General features: G+C 52.9%; 2 protein-coding genes across 2 annotated transcripts in view; one reads left to right on the forward strand and one right to left on the reverse strand.

Moving 5' to 3' along the window:
• Positions 1–28: 28 nt before the first annotated feature.
• Positions 29–915, reverse strand: NDUFB7 (NADH:ubiquinone oxidoreductase subunit B7). The gene is made up of 3 exons (XM_060182428.1): positions 756–915; positions 319–487; positions 29–158 (listed from the first exon to the last, which is right to left on the reverse strand). The coding sequence occupies exons 1-3, from the start codon at positions 865–867 to the stop codon at positions 68–70; spliced, it is 372 nt and encodes a 123-aa protein (XP_060038411.1). The 5' UTR covers positions 868–915; the 3' UTR covers positions 29–67.
• Positions 916–5,809: 4,894 nt separating this feature from the next.
• Positions 5,810–17,338, forward strand: part of CLEC17A (C-type lectin domain containing 17A) — a 13,563-nt gene continuing 2,034 nt past the window's right edge. The window contains exons 1-10 of the mRNA XM_060182457.1: positions 5,810–5,923; positions 6,069–6,146; positions 8,211–8,243; positions 8,326–8,376; positions 8,472–8,513; positions 9,420–9,461; positions 11,266–11,406; positions 11,514–11,576; positions 13,526–13,621; positions 13,732–13,913. Of these exons, the coding sequence (XP_060038440.1) occupies positions 5,866–5,923; positions 6,069–6,146; positions 8,211–8,243; positions 8,326–8,376; positions 8,472–8,513; positions 9,420–9,461; positions 11,266–11,406; positions 11,514–11,576; positions 13,526–13,621; positions 13,732–13,913 (786 nt within the window). The 5' untranslated portion in view covers positions 5,810–5,865. The remainder of the gene's footprint in view (positions 5,924–6,068; positions 6,147–8,210; positions 8,244–8,325; positions 8,377–8,471; positions 8,514–9,419; positions 9,462–11,265; positions 11,407–11,513; positions 11,577–13,525; positions 13,622–13,731; positions 13,914–17,338) is intronic.

Below are 17,338 nucleotides of genomic sequence, written 5' to 3' on the forward strand. Positions count from 1 at the left end.
CAGACACGACAGACACGCAGACGGGGGACACGGGCAGGCCCGGCTTTACTGGGGGTCGCGCTGGCGGTCAGGCCGCGCTGGCCTCGCGCTGCTCCTTCCGCTGCCGGCGCCGCAGCAGCCGCCGCTCGCGCTCGAACTCCTTCATGCGCATCACGTAGCTGGGGGCGGGGGGCGGGGGTCAGCGGGGCCGGGGGTCAGCGGGGTCGGCGGGTCGGGGGTCAGAGGGGCCGGGGTCAGAGGGGTCGGCGGGTCGGGGGTCAGCGGGGCCGGGGTCAGGCTTCCACCCCCCCCTACCCCCCCCCCCCCCCCCCCGCTCACTCGCGGTGCTCGCACAGCTCCCAGGCGTGGCGCTCTGGGCGGCAGCGCAGGATGTCGGGGAAGGCGTCCCGCTTGCACTTGAGCAGCCGCAGCAGGTGGTGCGCGCAGTAGTCGCGCTGGGCCAGGGGCAGCTGCGCCTCGCTCATCTGCCGCGCCGTGGCCACCATCTCTGCGGCCGGGGGACGCGGGCGGGCGACGCGGGTGACGCGGGCGGGGGACGCGGGCGCCGCCGCCTCCCCCTCTCCCCCCGCCGCCTCCCCTCCCCCCCCCGCCGGCGTCCCCCCGCCGCCCCCTCCCCCCCCGCCGCCTCCCCCTCTCCCCCGCCGCCTCCCCCTCTCCCCCCGCCGGCGTCCCCCCGCCGCCCCCTCCCCCCCCGCCGCCTCCCCTCCCCCCGCCGCCTCCCCCCGCCCCCCCCCGCCGGCGTCCCCGCGTCTCACCGCGCTCGCGGCGGCCCTGGAAGCCGTACTCGGGCGGGAAGGAGGGCATCCGCAGCGGGTCGGGCTCCACCGACTCGTCGCCGAAGTAGCGCCGGGCCAGGTGCGCCCCCATGGCCGCCGGTCACCTCGCCGCCACCCGGAAGCGCTACCGCCGCCGCCGCCTCCGCCGCCGCCTCCGCTTCCGGGGCGCGCCGGCGCGGGGAGGACTCCCGGCGCCCCCTGGCGGCCGGGCGGGGCGGGGCGGGGCGGGGCGGGGCGGGGCGGGGCGGGGCGGGGCGGCGAGTGACGGCACCGCGGACGCGCGCGCGGGGAGGCGCTTCCGGGTCGCCGCCCAGCCGGCCGGTCGTCCGCGACGAGCTCCCGCCCGCCCCGCGGCTTCCCGGGAGGGGGCGGGGCCGGAAGTCGGGGCGGGGCCGGAGCCCGTGACCCCCGCGCGGCGGCCCCGCGTCCAGGCGCCCGGGCGCAGAGTCCGGCGGCCCGGGAGCGGGAGCGGGGCGAGCGGGACCCGGGTTCGAGCCCCGGCCGCGCCGCGCCGCGCAGCGCAGGGAGCAGGGTGGCTGCCGCGTGCAGTGAAGAAATGAAAGAAGAGGAAGAAGGAGAAAGGAAGGAAGACAAGGCAGGGTCGCGAGAAACGGGACTGCAAACCTGCATGCGAAGATATACATGTAAATAAATGCGCAGCGCGCATAGAGAAGTAGAGATGTGTGAGCAATGCGGATGGCGCATGCAGCAAACCGCGCGCGATGATAAGCCACCTCTCTGCATAAATATAAACCTATGTGAACATGTAAATGCAACTTATATAACGTGCAATGGCATTGCATATGAATATAAGTCTGTTTGCATAAGTATAATACATATGAATACAGAAATACACATAGATTATATAACATGCAATAAAGTTAGATATAAGTATAAATCTGCTTGCATAAAGATTATATAAAAGCAAATAGAAATACAAATTAAATATAACATACGATAAAGTATATATAAATATGAGTCTATTTGCATAAATATAAATATATAAAATATAAATACAAATGATATATTATATAGAATATATACAACAAAATCATAATAATATATAAGTATTCACCTGGATATAAATATATAAAAATATAAATACAAATGATATATTACATAGAATATATACAGCAAAATCATAATAATATATAAATATTCACCTGGATATAAATATATAAAAATATAAATATAAATGATATATTACATAGACTATATACAACAAAATCATAATAATATATAAATATTCATCTGGATATAAATATATAAAAATATAAATTATATATTATATAGAATATATACAGTAAAATCATAATAACATAAATATGTACATAAATATATAAACACACATATATAAATATATAATGTATATAAAATATATAAATACAAATGATATATAATAAAATCATATATAAATGTAAATTTATTTGCACAAATATAAATATATAAAAATAAAGCTGTACATATAAATAAACACACACGTGCAGATAGTCGTAGCAATACCAGCCCCTGTCTGCGGCCTGGCAGTTCCCAGCGGACTCGGGGTGGCGTTAGACTCCTGGGACCTCATCGCTTTGCAAATCGATATTCAATCACCGGGTAAACTAAAACGACGACAACAAACCTTATAGTGGCCCCGGGCACGTTGCAGCGTCAGGTCCCGGGTTCGATCCCCGGCATCGCAGGTGCAGGAGGGAGGCTCTGCTTCTCTCGGAATAGGTAATAATATCGATATCGCAATAGTAATATCACTGGTGAAAGACCAACCCCATGATTGAGTGCTTTGGCCCAGAATTTCGATAAAAGGTTGACAGCACTTTGATTTAGATGAAAAGGTTTATTTATTATTAAATAGAGGCAGAGAGAAATGGAAAGAGGAGGGGGAGACAGAGAGGGAGAGAGACAGAGAGACCCCCACAGCCCTGCTCCACCGCTCATGAAGCTTCCCCCCTGCAGGTGGGGACCGGGGGCTCGAACCCGGGTCCTTGCACATGGTAACGTGAGCACATAACTGTATGTACCACTGCTCAGCCACCAGTAAAAAGTTTTTATTTTTATTTGTAAGCACTGCTTCTCAGTAGGGACATTAAAAAAAATTTTTTTTAATATATATTTATTTTCCTTTTTGTTGCCCTTTTTTTATTGTTGTTGTTATTGATGTCGTCGTTGTTGGCTAGGACAGAGAGAAATGGAGAGAGGAGGGGAAGACAGAGGGGGGGAGAGAGAAAGACAGACACCTGCAGACCTGCTTTACCACTTGTGAAATTTCCCCCCCTGCAAGCGGGGAAAAGGGGCTCGAACCCGGGTCTCTGTGCGTGGTGACGTGTGTGTCAACCAGGTGTGCCAGCCTCTCAATTCTTTTTAAAGATTTATTTATGAGACAGAGCAAGAGAGAGAGAGAGAAAGGAGAGAGAGAGAGCCTGCGATGCCAGGGCTTGAACCCAGGACCTCCGGCTTCGGATTCCAGAGCTCTATCCACTGCGCCCCCTTCACCGTTTCCTCTGTTTTCTGCGGTTCCCCCTTCCTGGGGGGGGCTCCGGGGGGGGTCCTGCGTGGTGGCCCGTGACCCCCCCCACCCCTTCCTTCCTCCCTCCCCAGGGGCCGCCTTGGACGAAAGGCCCCAAGTGGGGGCGCAGGGTGGGGGGCACAGAAGAGGAAGTGGTCCAGTGGGGGCAGGTCGGGAGGGCTGGGCCTGTCATTTTGGGGGGCAGCACCCTGGCCGCCCACAGAAAGGCCCCCGGGGGAGGCCTCCCCCCCCCCCCCCCCCCGCCACCGAGGGTCTGGTTGAGTCAGAGTGTTGGAGCCGGGCCCTGAAGCTCTGGGTTCGAGCCCTGGTGTGGCCTGACATCTCTCTCCCCTGAAACTCTCCTTCAATCAATCAATCAATCAATATTTTAAAGGTCTTTTCTAAAAAAAAAAAAAGTTTTAATTTACTTACTGGATAGAGACAGAAAGGGGGAGAGAGATAGATAGAGAGAAAGAAAGGAAGGGGGTCCAGGAGGTGGCTCAGTGGATAAAACACTGGACTCTCAAGCCATGAGGTCCTGAGTTTAATCCCTGGCAGCACAGGTACCAGAGTGATGTCTGGTTCTCTCTCTCTCTCTCTCTCTTTCTCTCTCTCCTCCCATCTTTCTCATTAACAAATAGATTAAAATCTTAAAAAAAAAAAAGAGAGAGACAGAGACACCCGCAGCCCTGCTTCACCACTTGTGAAGCTTTCCCTCTGCCGGGGGGGGGGGGGGAGCTTGGACTTTATTTTATTTTCATTTAATTTTTAAAAAAATATTTTATTTGGGGGAGTCGGGCGGTGGCGCAGCGGGTTAAGCGCACGTGGCACAAAGCGCAAGGACCGGCGTCAGGATCCCGGTTCGAGCCCCCGGCTCCCCACCTGCAGGGGAGTCGCTTCCCAGGCGGTGAAGCAGGTCGGCAGGTGTCTGTCTTTCTCTCCCCCTGTCTGTCTTCCCCTCCTCTCTCCATTTCTCTCTGTCCTGTCCATCAACGACCACATCAATCATAACAACAATCATAACTGCAACAATAAAACAATAAGGGCAACAAAAAGAAATAAATATTAAAAAAAAAAAAAGCCCAACAAACAGGACTTTCACCCAACTGACAAGCTCCTGCCACCCGTTTTGAAAGGCAGGTGGTGGGAGGTTTTCACTTTCATTCACTGAAAATAAAAAAAAAAAAAACCCATAGAAATAAATATAAAAATACATATTTTACAAAACTGTGACTTCCTCTTTGGCTCCCGTGGGTGGTGGGCTGCTTTCTTTCCAAATCTTTGCCGAGTTTCCACGTGCCATTCTGTGAGTCCTGGTCTTTATGCCGCTCGATTTCCGTCTGGTGATTTTTTTTCCTTCTTGTCTGTCTGTCTTTCCCATCCGCCCACCTGAGCCCTTGTTCCTCTTTTTTTTTTTTTTTTTTTTTTTGTGGTGCACAGAGGAATGAGCCCATACCTATGCCCTCCCAAACTCAACCTTCTCATATTAAAAAAAAAATAAAAGATTTATTGATTAACAATGACAGGAGAGAGACAGAGACGGAGAGAGACAGAGAGGCCCCTGCAGCCCTGCTCCACCGCTCGGGAAGCTTCCCCCCTGCAGGTGGGGGCCGGGACTTGAACCCGGGTCTTTGTGCACGGTGGTGTGAGTGTTCAGCCAGGTCCCTGCTTTGTCCATAGTGTCACCAGGATCCTTGATCCTCCTTTCCTCCTTTCCCTCCTTTTTCTCTTTCTTCCCTATTCCTTCTTTCTCTTTCTTTTTTTCCTTCTCTCTCCCTTTCTTTCTCCATTATTTCTTTCTCCTTTCCCTCCTTTCTCTTCCTCTTCCTTCTTTCTTCCTTTCTCCTTTCTTTCTTCATTTCCTCCTTTCTTTCTCTTCCTTCTGTTTCTTTCTTTCTCCCTTCCTTTCTCTTTCCCTCCCTCCCTCCCTCCCTTCCTCCCTTCTTTTCATTCTCCTTTCTCTCTCTCTCTCTTCCCCTCTGTTGCTATATTTCTTCCCCCATCTCTCTCTCCCTCTGTTGCTTTAGTTCTCTCCTCCCCCCCCGCCCCCGTTCCGTTTTGTCCTTCCTCGTCTCTCTCTCACTTTCTCTCCTTCTTTCCAGACTTCCAGCCCCCCCTCCGTGCTCCCCACGGGGCTGCCTGTGACATGGGAGTTATTGTTGGTGGCGGTCGGTGGGGTTTTCTCAAACCCGGGTCCTCACGCACGGGAAGGGCCCGGCTCTACCAGGTGAACTATTTTCCAACCCGACTATTTCCGCCCCCCTCTCTCCTCTCGGTGGAAAGTTCCGTGCAGGAGGGAACTTGCTTTTCTCCTCACACCCAGGGCCGGGCACTTGGATGGGAAGCCGAGAGTGCAGGGCCCGTGAGGATGGTCTTTACTTCGCTGCGCTGCACGGAGAATTGTGTATTTGTGGGGGCTGCTGGGGGGGTCCCCCTCCTGCGAGACACATTTGCAAGTTCTCAATTTTCAAAGAGAAAAAGGGAACCGAGAGAGGAAGCCCCAAGACACTCGGGGTGGGGGGGTGCGGGAAAGGATAGAGTTCAAAATCATCAAGTCTCCTCACAACTCAACTCACACGCTCAATGCTGGTTGGGGCCATGGGCACATTTTACACCAACACCGGCCGCCGGGGGCTTCCAGGTACGTCCCGAGCCCTGCAGGAGCTGGGGCAGGATGGGTGGGTGGTCTGCACTCAAGTGAGAGCCCCTCCTCAGCCCCGGGACTAGACACCTGGGTCTGTGGAGGAGGCGGGGGGGGGGGGTCTTACTTGACTTTCCTCTGGAAGGGATCCGAGATGAAGATGACGATGTCGATGACTATGAAAACATGGCCACCCCGTACAAAGACCTTCCGCCTAAACCAAGTAAGGGGGGTCTCGGGGGTCAGCCGAAGGGGATATGTGACCGGGCAGGGGGGATAGAAGCAGCCCCCCACCCCGCCCCAGGAAGTGTTAGCTGGCCACTGTAGACGGACGGTCAGCCCCCTGAGGACGTGACCCATGCCGGGTCCCACATGGGAGGGGGTCTCAGTGTGGTGGGGAGGCCTTCGTGGGCACGGGCAGTGAGTGGGAGCGAGAGGATGGGGAGGTCTTTTTGTGTTTTATTTTTATTTCTAAAAAGGAAACACTGACAAGACCACAGGATAAGAGGGGCACAACTCCACACAGTTCCCACCACCAGAACTCCGTATCCCATCCCCTCCCCTGATAGCTTTCCTATTCTTTATCCCTCTGGGAGCATGGACCCAGGGTCACTGTGGGATGCAGAAGGTGGAAGGTCTGGCTTCTGTCATTGCTTCCCCGCTGAACATGGGCGTTGACTGGTCGGTCCACACTCCCAGCCTGTCTCTCTCTTTTCTTAGTGGGGCAGGGCTCTGGGGAAGCGGGGCTCCAGGACACATGGGTGGGGTCTTCAGTCCAGGGAAGTCTGGTCGGCATCCTGCTGGCATCTGGAACCTGGTGGCTGAAAAGAGAGTTACCATACAAAGTCAAACAAATTGTTGAACAATCATGAACCTAAAGGCCGGAATATTGCAGATGAAGATTTGAGGCCTCCATTTTGTAGATAGTAGGCATATTTTGGTGATATTCCAAAGGGCCCGTGACTATACTACTATTTTTTATTTATTTATTTATTTATTTTTCTGAGCCTGACATTTGATATGCAGGTGGACCTAAGTGATTGTCTGGGGAGATGATGTGTGTCTCTCTGGATTCCTCTCCTTAATAAATTAAGATATTAAAAAAAAAAGAAAACTTATTGTAAAGGAAGCAGTGTAACTTATATTTAAATAGGATATGATTGCTTGCAGCAAAAATCTTAAGCTATCTACAAACTGTTAGAATAGATAAACTTAATACTGCCCCCACTTCTAAACACAGCTTTTTAATTATTTATTTATTCTCCGTTCACTGTTGCCCTTGTTTTGTGTTATTATTGTTGTTGTTACTGATGTTATCGTTGTTGGATAGGAGAGAGAGAAATGGAGAGAGGCGAGGAAGACAGAGAGGGGGAGAGAAAGACAGACACCTGCAGACCTGCTTCACCGCCTGGGAAGCGACTCCCCTGCAGGTGGGGAGCCGGGGGCTCGAACCGGGATCCTTATGCCGGTCCTTGTGCTTTGCGCCACACGCACTTAACCTGCTGCGCTACCGCCTGACTCCCAAACACAGCTTTTTAACACATGTAAGTGAGTTATCTCTTTTAAAGATATTTATCTCCTTTTATTTATTTACTTATTTTTTTTTTTTTTTTTTAACCAGAGCACTGCTCAGCTCTGGCTTATGGTGGTGCTTGGGATTGAACCTGGGACCTCAGAGCCTCTGGCATGAGAGTTTCATTGCATAGCCATTATGCTATCTCCCCCTGCCCTTAAGTGTGCTATCTCTTGTCTCCCTCACCTCAAACTCCTCAGGGCCATCTCAGTCCCGTTCCCATCGTTACCTGACGTGTCCGCCATCCTCACCACCACCCCCAGTCACTAGCACAGATGTTTGACAAAGATGGCGTCATGGTGGGCCTTGTGGAGCTGCGTTGACCGCCATGTTGGTTCTCCACTGTTACCTGACGTGTCTGCCATCCTCACCACCACCCCCAGTCACTAGCACAGATGTTTGACAAAGATGGCGTCATGGTGGGCCTTGTGGAGCTGCGTTGACCGCCATGTTGGTTCTCCATTGTTACCTGACATGTCTGCCATCCTCACCACCACCCCCAGTCACTAGCACAGATGTTTGACAAAGATGGCGTCGTGGTGGGCCTTGCGGAGTTGGGTTGACCGCCATGTTGGTTCTCCAATACTCCTGGTATACCAGGAGACTGTCGAAAGAGCTTCTCTTTCACACCAGCTGGTTCCCATCCTTCAGGCCACCCCTGACTCTGAGCTTCTCCCTCTCTCTCTCTCTCTCTGTTTCTCTCTCTCTCTCCAGATTCAGCGGTTCCACCGAGGCCTCCGAGGGCAGGTGAGCTGGGCTTGGGGGCAATGGAGACTCGGTGCTGGCTTCCTCCTGCCCTGAGTCTTAGCAGTCGCTCTTCCCTCCCCAGGAAAGAAACCAAACAACCCTCCTCTTCCCCGCAAGTCCCCCCAAATCACAGGTGAGGGTGGGGGTGGGGGGTTGGCATGGGAACCCTTCTCCCTCCCTGTTGACAGCAGGGCTCTAAGTGACCACCATCTTTTTGATCCTTTCCAGGCCGGGATGTCCCCACCGTCACCGCTATGTTTTCTCCACAGGGTGAGTCATGGGAAGACTAAGGAAGCCTGAGGGGTGTGTGTGTGTGTGTGTGTGTGTGTGTGTGTGTGTGTGTGTCTGGACTCCTAAGAGTCCTTCCTGTGCCCCCAGAAATAAAGAGAAAGGAGATTAGGAAGTGTTATTGACCTTCGCAGACTATCAATCAACAACTTTCTGTCTTTTTCTTTCTTTTTTTTTTTTTTAAAGGAAATTGGGCCTTATTTATTTATTTATTTATTTATTATCAGAGCCCTGCTCAGCTCTGGCTTATGGTGGTGTGGAGGATTGAACCTGGGACCTTGGAGCCTCAGGCAGGAGAGTCTGTTTATATAACCATGATGCTGTCTCCCCCCCATCCTCTGTTTCTTACATTTTAAAATTATCTTTATTTATGTATTGATTGGATAGAGACAGTCAGAGATTGAGAGGGAAAGGGGAGATAGAGAGGGAGAGAGACAGAGAGAGACCCCTGCAGCCCTGCTTCACCACATGTGAAGCTTTCCTCCTGCAGGTGGGGACTGGGGGCTTGAACTTTATATCTTTTAAAATATTTAATCAATCAATCAATCAATTAATTTATTATTGGATAGAGACAAAGAAATCAAGAAAGGAGAGGGAGATAGAGAGGAAGAGAGACAGAGAGAGACCCCTGCAGCCTTGCTTCACCACTTCAAAGCTTTTCCCCTGCAGGTGGGGACCGGGGGCTTGAACCTGGGTCCTTGCACATGGTAATGTGTGTGCAAATTTCTTAATGAGTGTGTGTGAGTGTGTGTGCGCGGGTGTGCGTGCGTGTGCGTGCGTGTGCGTGCGTGCGTGCGTGTGTGTGTGTGTGTGTGTGTGTTGCTTGCGTTTTTCCCTCTGCTGAGCCAGTCACGTCTCCTACTAACTCTCCCTCTCCCATTGCCACAGGCATGAACCTAGAACCCCCACCGTTCCAGCCGCCCCCATCCAGTAAGTCCACAGGGTGCTACCCTTGTCTCCTCCTCAGGGCTTGGCGTCTCCTTGGAGTCACGCCTGTGGCTCTGCAGTGACACCCTGGGCCAGAGGATCCTCTCCTTTCAGAAGCAGAAGCCCCAGACACCCAGGCCACCAGCCCTGCAGGGTGAGGGGAGGGTTACTCTGCCGGCCCTGCCTCCTTCCTGCCCGGTTGAGGCCAGAAGGGGCTTCTGTCCCAGACGCCAGAGGGGCCCACAGGCTTCCTGAAATGCCAGGCGCTGCTGGGGGTCGAGACAACACAGCGGGTTAAGCGCAGGTGGCACAAGGATCCCGGTTCGAGCCCCCGGCTCCCCACCTGCAGGGGAGTCACTTCCCAGGCGGTGAAGCAGGTCTGCAGGTGTCTGTCTTTCTTTCCCCTTCTCTGTCTTCCCCTCCTCTCTCCATGTCTCTCTGTCCTAGCCAACAACGACGACATCAATAATAACTACGGCAGTAAAACAACAAGGGCAACAAAAGGGAATTAAAAAAAAAAAGGACGACATCATTTATCTTTTTGTCCTAAGCGGGGGACTCTAATTAAGCATCAGAAGGTTGTCAGGACTTTAGAAAAATCTCTGGTCCACTCACCCTGGTCTTTTTAATTTAAATATATTTTTTTATTATCTTTATTTATTGGATAGAGACAGCCAGAAACCTAGAGGGGAGGGGAGACAGAGAAAGAGAGAGACAACGAGATACCTGCAGCCCAGCTTCACCACTCGTGAAGCTTCCCCCCAGCAGTTGGGGACTGGGGGCTTGAACCCGGGTCTTTGAGCAGTGTAACATGTGCGCTAAACCAGGTGTGCCACCTCCCGCCCCCCCTTTTAAAAAATCTTTTTTTTTATTAGTGATTTAATAATGATGAACAAGACTGTGAGATCACAGGGGTCTAATCCCACACAATTCCCACCACCAGAGTTCTGTGTCCTACCCTCCCACTGGAAGCTTCCCTATTGGTTTTTTTTGAATATTTATTTATGTATTCCATTTTGTTGCCCTTGTTTTACTGTTGTAGTTACTGTTGTTATTGATGTTGTCATTGTTGGGATAGGACAGAGAGAAATGGAGAGAGGAGGGGAAGACAGAGGGGGAGAGAGAGACAGACACCTGCAGACCTGCTTCACTGCCTGGGAAGCGACACCCCTGCAGGTGGGGAGCCGGGGGCTCGAACCGGGATCCTTACGCCGGTCCCTGCGCTTTGTGTCATGTGCACTTAATCCACTGTGCTACCGCCCGACTCCCGACTTCCCTGTTCTTTGTCCCTCTGGGAGCCTGGACCCAAATTCTTTATGGGGAGCAGAAGGTGGGAGTTGTGGCTTCTGTCATGGCTTCTCCACTGGACATGGGTGTTGGCAGGTGGAGCCACACCCCCAGCCTGTGTCTGTCTGTCCCTAGTGGGGCAGGGCTCTGGGGAGGGGAGGCTCCAGGACACACGGGTGAGGGCGTCTGCCCAGGGAGGTCAGGATGGCGTCATGGTAGCATCTACGTCTTGGTGGCTGAAAAGCAGTAAGATATAAATCAGGACAAATAGTTTAATAATCAGGAACCCAAAGGTAGGAACAGAGCAGATGGAATAAGGGGTCTTGATGTGGGAAGAAGCTAGGAAGTCTGTTTTAAGTATGTTCCAAGGGCCTGTGACTTTAGTCGTTGTTGTTTGGCCTGACAGCTCACATGCAGGTGGGCCGAAGGTCCTGTCTTCTCCCTGGTATCTGTTCCCCCAGGCCTCCTGTTCCCCGTTCACTTGGTCTCTCTGTCCCCCCCCCCCCCCCCAATCCACTAGCGACCCCGGTGTCCTGGCTCCGTCGGAAGTCTCAGGGTCTCTGGCGGCATCAGGAGGAGAGACTGATCATGTCTCTGTGTCTGCTGGTGCTGGCAGCTTTGTTCTTGGGTTGCATCAGCCTGGTGGTGACCCTGATGAGGTGTGAGTAAATAGGAGGGCTGGGTACTGGGGCAGGGGAGCCATCCGGGGGTGGGGCAGGACGGGGGCACGGAGGGCCTCAGACACAAGCTTTGGACTTGTCCTCACAGACCAGGAGCTGGTGGAAGAACTCAAGACGTTGACCTTGCAGCAGGTGGCCTGGAGAGCCAACGGTGAGTGCTTCCCGTGGCCTCTTCACGCCATGTGCGTTGGGACATCAACATGGCCGTCAATCCGACTCCAAGGCCAGACTTAATGGCATCTTTGGTGTCGTGCTAGTAACTGGCGGTGGTGATCACAGAAGATAGAATCTCTGTCCGAGAGAGAGACAGAAATGGAGAGACAGACAGACACACACACACAGAATGTCAGGACATTTACAAGACAAGACAATACAATATGGCGGCCATCACCCTCTCAGGCTGTTGAACATTTGAATTCTCTTTTTAAATTAAATGAAATTGCTTCTGTTTGTTTATTGTTGGGTAGAAACAAGAGGGGGAAGGGAGACAGACACCTGCAGCCCTGCTCCGCCGCTCGTGAAGCTTTCTCCCTGCACGTGGGGAGCAGGGGCTCGAACCCGGGGCCTTGCGCACTGTAATGTGTGCGCTCAACCAGGTGCGCTAACACCTGGCCCCCTTCACCTCAGTTTGAGTCTGAGCTGAGATGTAGGTGAAAAAATGCATACATCAGGGAGTCGGGCGGTAGCGCAGCGGGTTAAGCGCAGGTGGCGTAAAGCACAAGGACCGGCCTAAGGATCCCGGTTCGAGCCCCCGGCTCCCCACCTGCAGGGGAGTCGCTTCACAGGTGGTGAAGCAGGTCTGCAGGTGTCTGTCTTTCTCTCCCCCTCTCTGTCTTCCCTTCCTCTCTCCATTTCTCTCTGTCCTGTCCAACAACGACGACTTCAATAACCACCACAATGTTAAACAACAAGGGCAACAAAAGGGAAAATAAATAAATAAATATTAAAAGACCCTCCTACCTGAGGCTGTGAAATCCCAGTTTCAATCCCCAGCACCACTATCAATCAGAGCTCAGCAGGGCTCGCCTCTCTCTATAAAATAAAATAAAATAAAATAAAATAAAATAAAATAAAATAAAGGGCCTGGTGGTGATGCACCTGGTTGAGCGCACATGTTACAATGCACAAGGACCCAGACTCGAATCCCCCCAGTCCCCACCTGCAGGGGGAAAGCTTCACAAGTGAAGCAGAGCTGCAGGTGTCTCTGTCTCTCCTCCTTTATATCTCCCCCTTCCCTCTCAATTTCTGACTGCCTCTATCCAATAAATAACAAAGATAGAAAGAATGATTTAAGTGGTCCGGGACGTGGCACAGTGATAAGGCTTTGGACTCTCAAGCATGAGGCCCCAAGTTCAATTCCCTGCGGCATGTGTACCAGAGTGATGTCTGGTTCTTTCTCTCTCTCCTGTCATTTCTCATGAATTAAAAAAAAGTGATTTAATAATAATAAAATAAATAAAATATTTAAAAATGTAAAAGAGAAGGAGAAATAGAAGAATATTGGGTGTAGGGGAAGGCAGCACAGGGATTCTGCAAAAGATACTCCTGCCTGAAGCTCTGAGGTCCTGGGCTCAATCCCCAGCACCACCAGCAGCCAGAGCTCAGCAGGGCTCTGCTGTGTGTGTGTGAGCATGTGAATGTGTGTGTGTATGAGTGTGTGAATATGTGTGTGTATGTGAATGTGTGTGTGCGTGTGTATGTGAATATGTGTGTGTGAATGTATGTTGTGTGTGTGAATGTATGTTGTGTGTGTGAATGTGTGTGTGAATGTGTGTTGTGTGCATGTGTATGTGAATGTGTGTTGTGTGTGTGAGTGTGTGAATGTGTGTATGTGAGTGTGTGTGTATGTGAGTGTGTGTGTGTGAATATGTGTGTGTGAATGTGTGTGTGTGTGAATGTGTGTGTGAATGTGTGTTGTATGTGTGTGAGTATGTGAATGTGTGTGTGAATGTGTGTGTGTGTGAATGTGTGTGTGTGAGTATGTGAATGTGTGTGTGTGTCTTCCCTTTGGTGCGTCTTGGCAGGTCAGTGGGTGGACGGCCAGGCTGGTGGTGGTCCCGGGCCTCTGACCCCGTCCCCGTCCCATGTCCGTCCCCACAGTGACCGGCGTGCAGGGCCTGGCCGGCCTGAGGAGGGACCTGGAGCGCGTCAGAGCCGACACGAACCGCTCGCTCACGGAGCTCCGCGGCTCACTGGGTGAGGCCGTTGGGCACGGGCGGAACCGGCAGGCCTGGGCCTGGGCCTGGGGCTGGGCGGGTGGGCAGATCGCCGCTGATGGCCCCCGCCCGCCCCCCGCCCGCCCGCAGACTGTGGCCGCTTCACCTGCCCCGAGGGCTGGCTCCCCTTCCAGGAGCGGTGCTACTACTTCTCGCCGACCACCAGGCCCTGGGAGGCGGCGCGGACCTTCTGCCAGGAGCACTACTCGCACCTGGTCATCATCAGCAGCGCCGCCGAGCAGGCGAGTGTCCCCGCCGGCCGCCACCTGCGGGTGGGGTGCGGGTGCCTGTGCGCGTGTGCTGTGTGCGTGCATGTGTGCGTGTATGTGTACATGCGGGTGTGTGCACGTGTGTGCATGTCCGCCTGGTGGGGGGTACTTAACAACCTGGGTCCTCAGAGCCTCAGGCAGGAGAGTCATTTGTAGAACCATGATGCTGTCTCCCCAGAATTATTATTATTATTATTATTATTATCCCCAGAGCCCTGCTGAGCTCTGGCTGACAGTGGTGCTGGGGATTGAACCAAATACCTTAGGCAGAAGAGTCTGTTTGCAGAACCCCTGTGCTGTCTCTCCAGCCTTATTATTAGTATTGTTGTTATTATTAATTATTGTTATTGTTCTTCTTCTTCTTATTTCCCCAGAGCCCTGCTCAGCTCTGGCTGACGGTGGCGCTTGAACCCAGGACCTCAAGAGCCTCAGGCAGGAGAGTCTGTTTGTAGAACCCCTGTGCTGTCTCCCCAACCCATTTGTATTTACCTTTAAAGAGAGCTATTTAGGCGCCGTGTGCAAGGACCAGTGTAAAGATCCCAGTTCAGGCCCCCGGCTCCCCACCTGCCCGGGGGGTGGGGGCTCATTTCACAAGCGGTGAAGCAAGTCTGTAGGTGTCTTTTCTTTTCTTTTCTTTTCTTTTCTTTTCTTTTCTCTTTTCTTTCTTTCTTTCTCTCTCTCTTTCTTTCATTTTTAAAATTTTTTAAAAAAATATTTATTTTATTCTCTTTTGTTGCCCTTGTTGTTTTATTGTTGTAGTAATTATTGTTATTGTTATTGATGTCGCTGCTGTTGGGTAGGACAGAGAGACATGGAGAGAGGAGGGGAAGACAGAGAGGGGGAGAGAAAGACAGACACCTGCAGACCTGCTTCACCGCCTGGGAAGCGACTCCCCTGCAGGTGGGGAGCCGGGGGCTCGAACCGGGATCCTTACGCTGGTCCTTGCGCTTTGTGCCACCTGTGCTTAACCCGCTGCGTTACCCCCCGACTCCCCAAAATGTATTTTATTTTTGGTGGGGGTAGATAGCATGATGGTTCTCTAAAAGACTCTCCTGCCTGAGGCTCTGAAGTTCCAGGTTCAATCCCCAGCACCAACATCAGTCAGAGCTCAGCAGGGCTCTGGGGTGTCTCTCTCTCTCAATCTCTCTCCTTATCTGTATCTATATCTCTAATCTATTTATCTCCCTCTTCTTTCCCATTTATCTTCCTCCTTTTTTAATTTAACTATCATCTATCTCTATTGTCAAGTACATAAATTAAATATTACAAGGACTCTCCTGCCTGAGGCTCCAAGGTCCCAGGTTCAATTCCCAGCACCACAACCACCCAGAGCTGAGCAGGGCGCTGGTTAAAAAAAACAAAAACCACACACACACACACACACACACACGCACACACTCACACACACACACACACTTACACACACACAGACACAGACACACTGACACACACACACACTGACACACACACACACTCACACACACACTCACACACACACTCACACACACACACTCACACACACACTCACACACACACTCACACACACACTCACACACACACACTGACACACACACACTGACACACACACACACTGACACACACACTGACACACACACTGACACACTCACACACCACTCACACACACACTGACACACACACTCACACTCACACTCACACACACACTGACACACACACACACTGACACACACACTCACACACACACACTTACACTGACACACACACACGCACACACACACACTCACACACTGACACACACTGACACACACTGACACACACTCACACACACTCACACACACATACACACACTGACACACACATACACACTGACACACACACATGCACACACTCACACTCACACACTGACACATACACACACTCACACGCACACACACACACTCACACACACACACTGACACACACACACTGACACACACATGCACACACTCACACACTGACACACACGCGCACACACACTCTCACACACACGCACATGCATACACACTCACACACACACACACGCACGCACACAATTGTTTTTAGATAAGACAGAGAAAAGTTGAGAGGGAAGAGGGACACAGAGAAGGAAAGACAGAGAGACCCCTGCAGCCCTGCTCCACCACTCGTGAAGCTTTCTGGCCGCAGGCAGGGACTGGGGGCTTGAACCCAGGTCCTTGTGCACTGTAATGTGTGCACTTAATCAGGGGCACCACTGCCTGCCCCCCTCATTTCTATTTTATTCATTTTTTTTGTGGAGCTATCTTTCTCAAGCAGGCAGAGATAGAGAGACAGAGAGACAGAGGTAGACACAGACCCCAGCACTGGAGCTCCCCTGATATCATGGTGATTCTCCCATGTGGTGCTGGGGCTCTACTCTGGGCCATGTGTAGGAGGATAGAACCTGATCCCAGTCATCAGTCTGAAATATCTATGACTGGGGCTAAGATATAATCCACCAGGTAGCATGTGGACCTTACCAGGCACGGGCCCTGGGGTTTGAGCTCTGACACCATGTGGGAGCACCCTGCACAGCACCCAGGGAGCCTGAGGGCGGGTGGGCAGGGCTGTGGGGTCTCTCCTCTCTCAGCACCCTGCACAGCACCCAGGGAGCCCATGGAGGGTGGGCAGGGCTGTGGGGTCTCTCCTCTCTCAGCACCCTGCACAGCACCCAGGGAGCCCATGGAGGGTGGGCAGGGCTGTGGGGTCTCTCCTCTCTCAGCACCATGCACAGCACCCAGGGAGCCCATGGAGGGTGGGCAGGGCTGTGGGGTCTCTCCTCTCTCAGCACCATGGACAGCACCCAGGGAGCCCATGCAGGGTGGGCAGGGCTGTGGGGTCTCTCCTCTCTCAGCACCAGGCACAGCACCCAGGGAGCCCATGGAGGGTGGGCAGGGCTGTGGGGTGTCTCCTCTCTCAGCACCATGGACAGCACCCAGGGAGCCCATGGAGGGTGGGCAGGGCTGTGGGGTCTCTCCTCTCTCAGCACCAGGCACAGCACCCAGGGAGCCCATGGAGGGTGGGCAGGGCTGTGGGGTCTCTCCTCTCTCAGCACCATGGACAGCACCCAGGGAGCCCATGGAGGGTGGGCAGGGCTGTGGGGTCTCTCCTCTCTCAGCACCATGCACAGCACCCAGGGAGCCCATGGAGGGTGGGCAGGGCTGTGGGGTCTCTCCTGTCTCAGCACCCTGCACAGCACCCAGGGAGCCCATGGAGGGTGGGCAGGGCTGTGGGGTCTCTCCTCTCTCAGCACCATGCACAGCACCCAGGGAGCCCATGGAGGGTGGGCAGGGCTGTGGGGTCTCTCCTCTCTCAGCACCATGGACAGCACCCAGGGAGCCCATGGAGGGTGGGCAGGGCTGTGGGGTCTCTCCTCTCTCAGCACCATGCACAGCACCCAGGGAGCCCATGCA

The sequence above is a fragment of the Erinaceus europaeus genome, chromosome 23 (assembly GCF_950295315.1).
Source record: "Erinaceus europaeus chromosome 23, mEriEur2.1, whole genome shotgun sequence".
In the NCBI taxonomy this organism is placed as follows: domain Eukaryota; kingdom Metazoa; phylum Chordata; class Mammalia; order Eulipotyphla; family Erinaceidae; genus Erinaceus; species Erinaceus europaeus.

Coding starts and splice junctions, on each gene's coding strand:
- NDUFB7 (XM_060182428.1), bottom strand. CDS start 867: ATGGGGGCGCACCTGGCCCGGCGCTACTTCGGCGACGAGTCGGTGGAG. Junction 488..755: donor CCAGGGCCGCCGCGAGCGCG/GTGAGACGCGGG, acceptor CCCCGGCCGCAG/AGATGGTGGCCACGGCGCGG. Junction 159..318: donor GAGCTGTGCGAGCACCGCGA/GTGAGCGGGGGG, acceptor CCCCGCCCCCAG/CTACGTGATGCGCATGAAGG.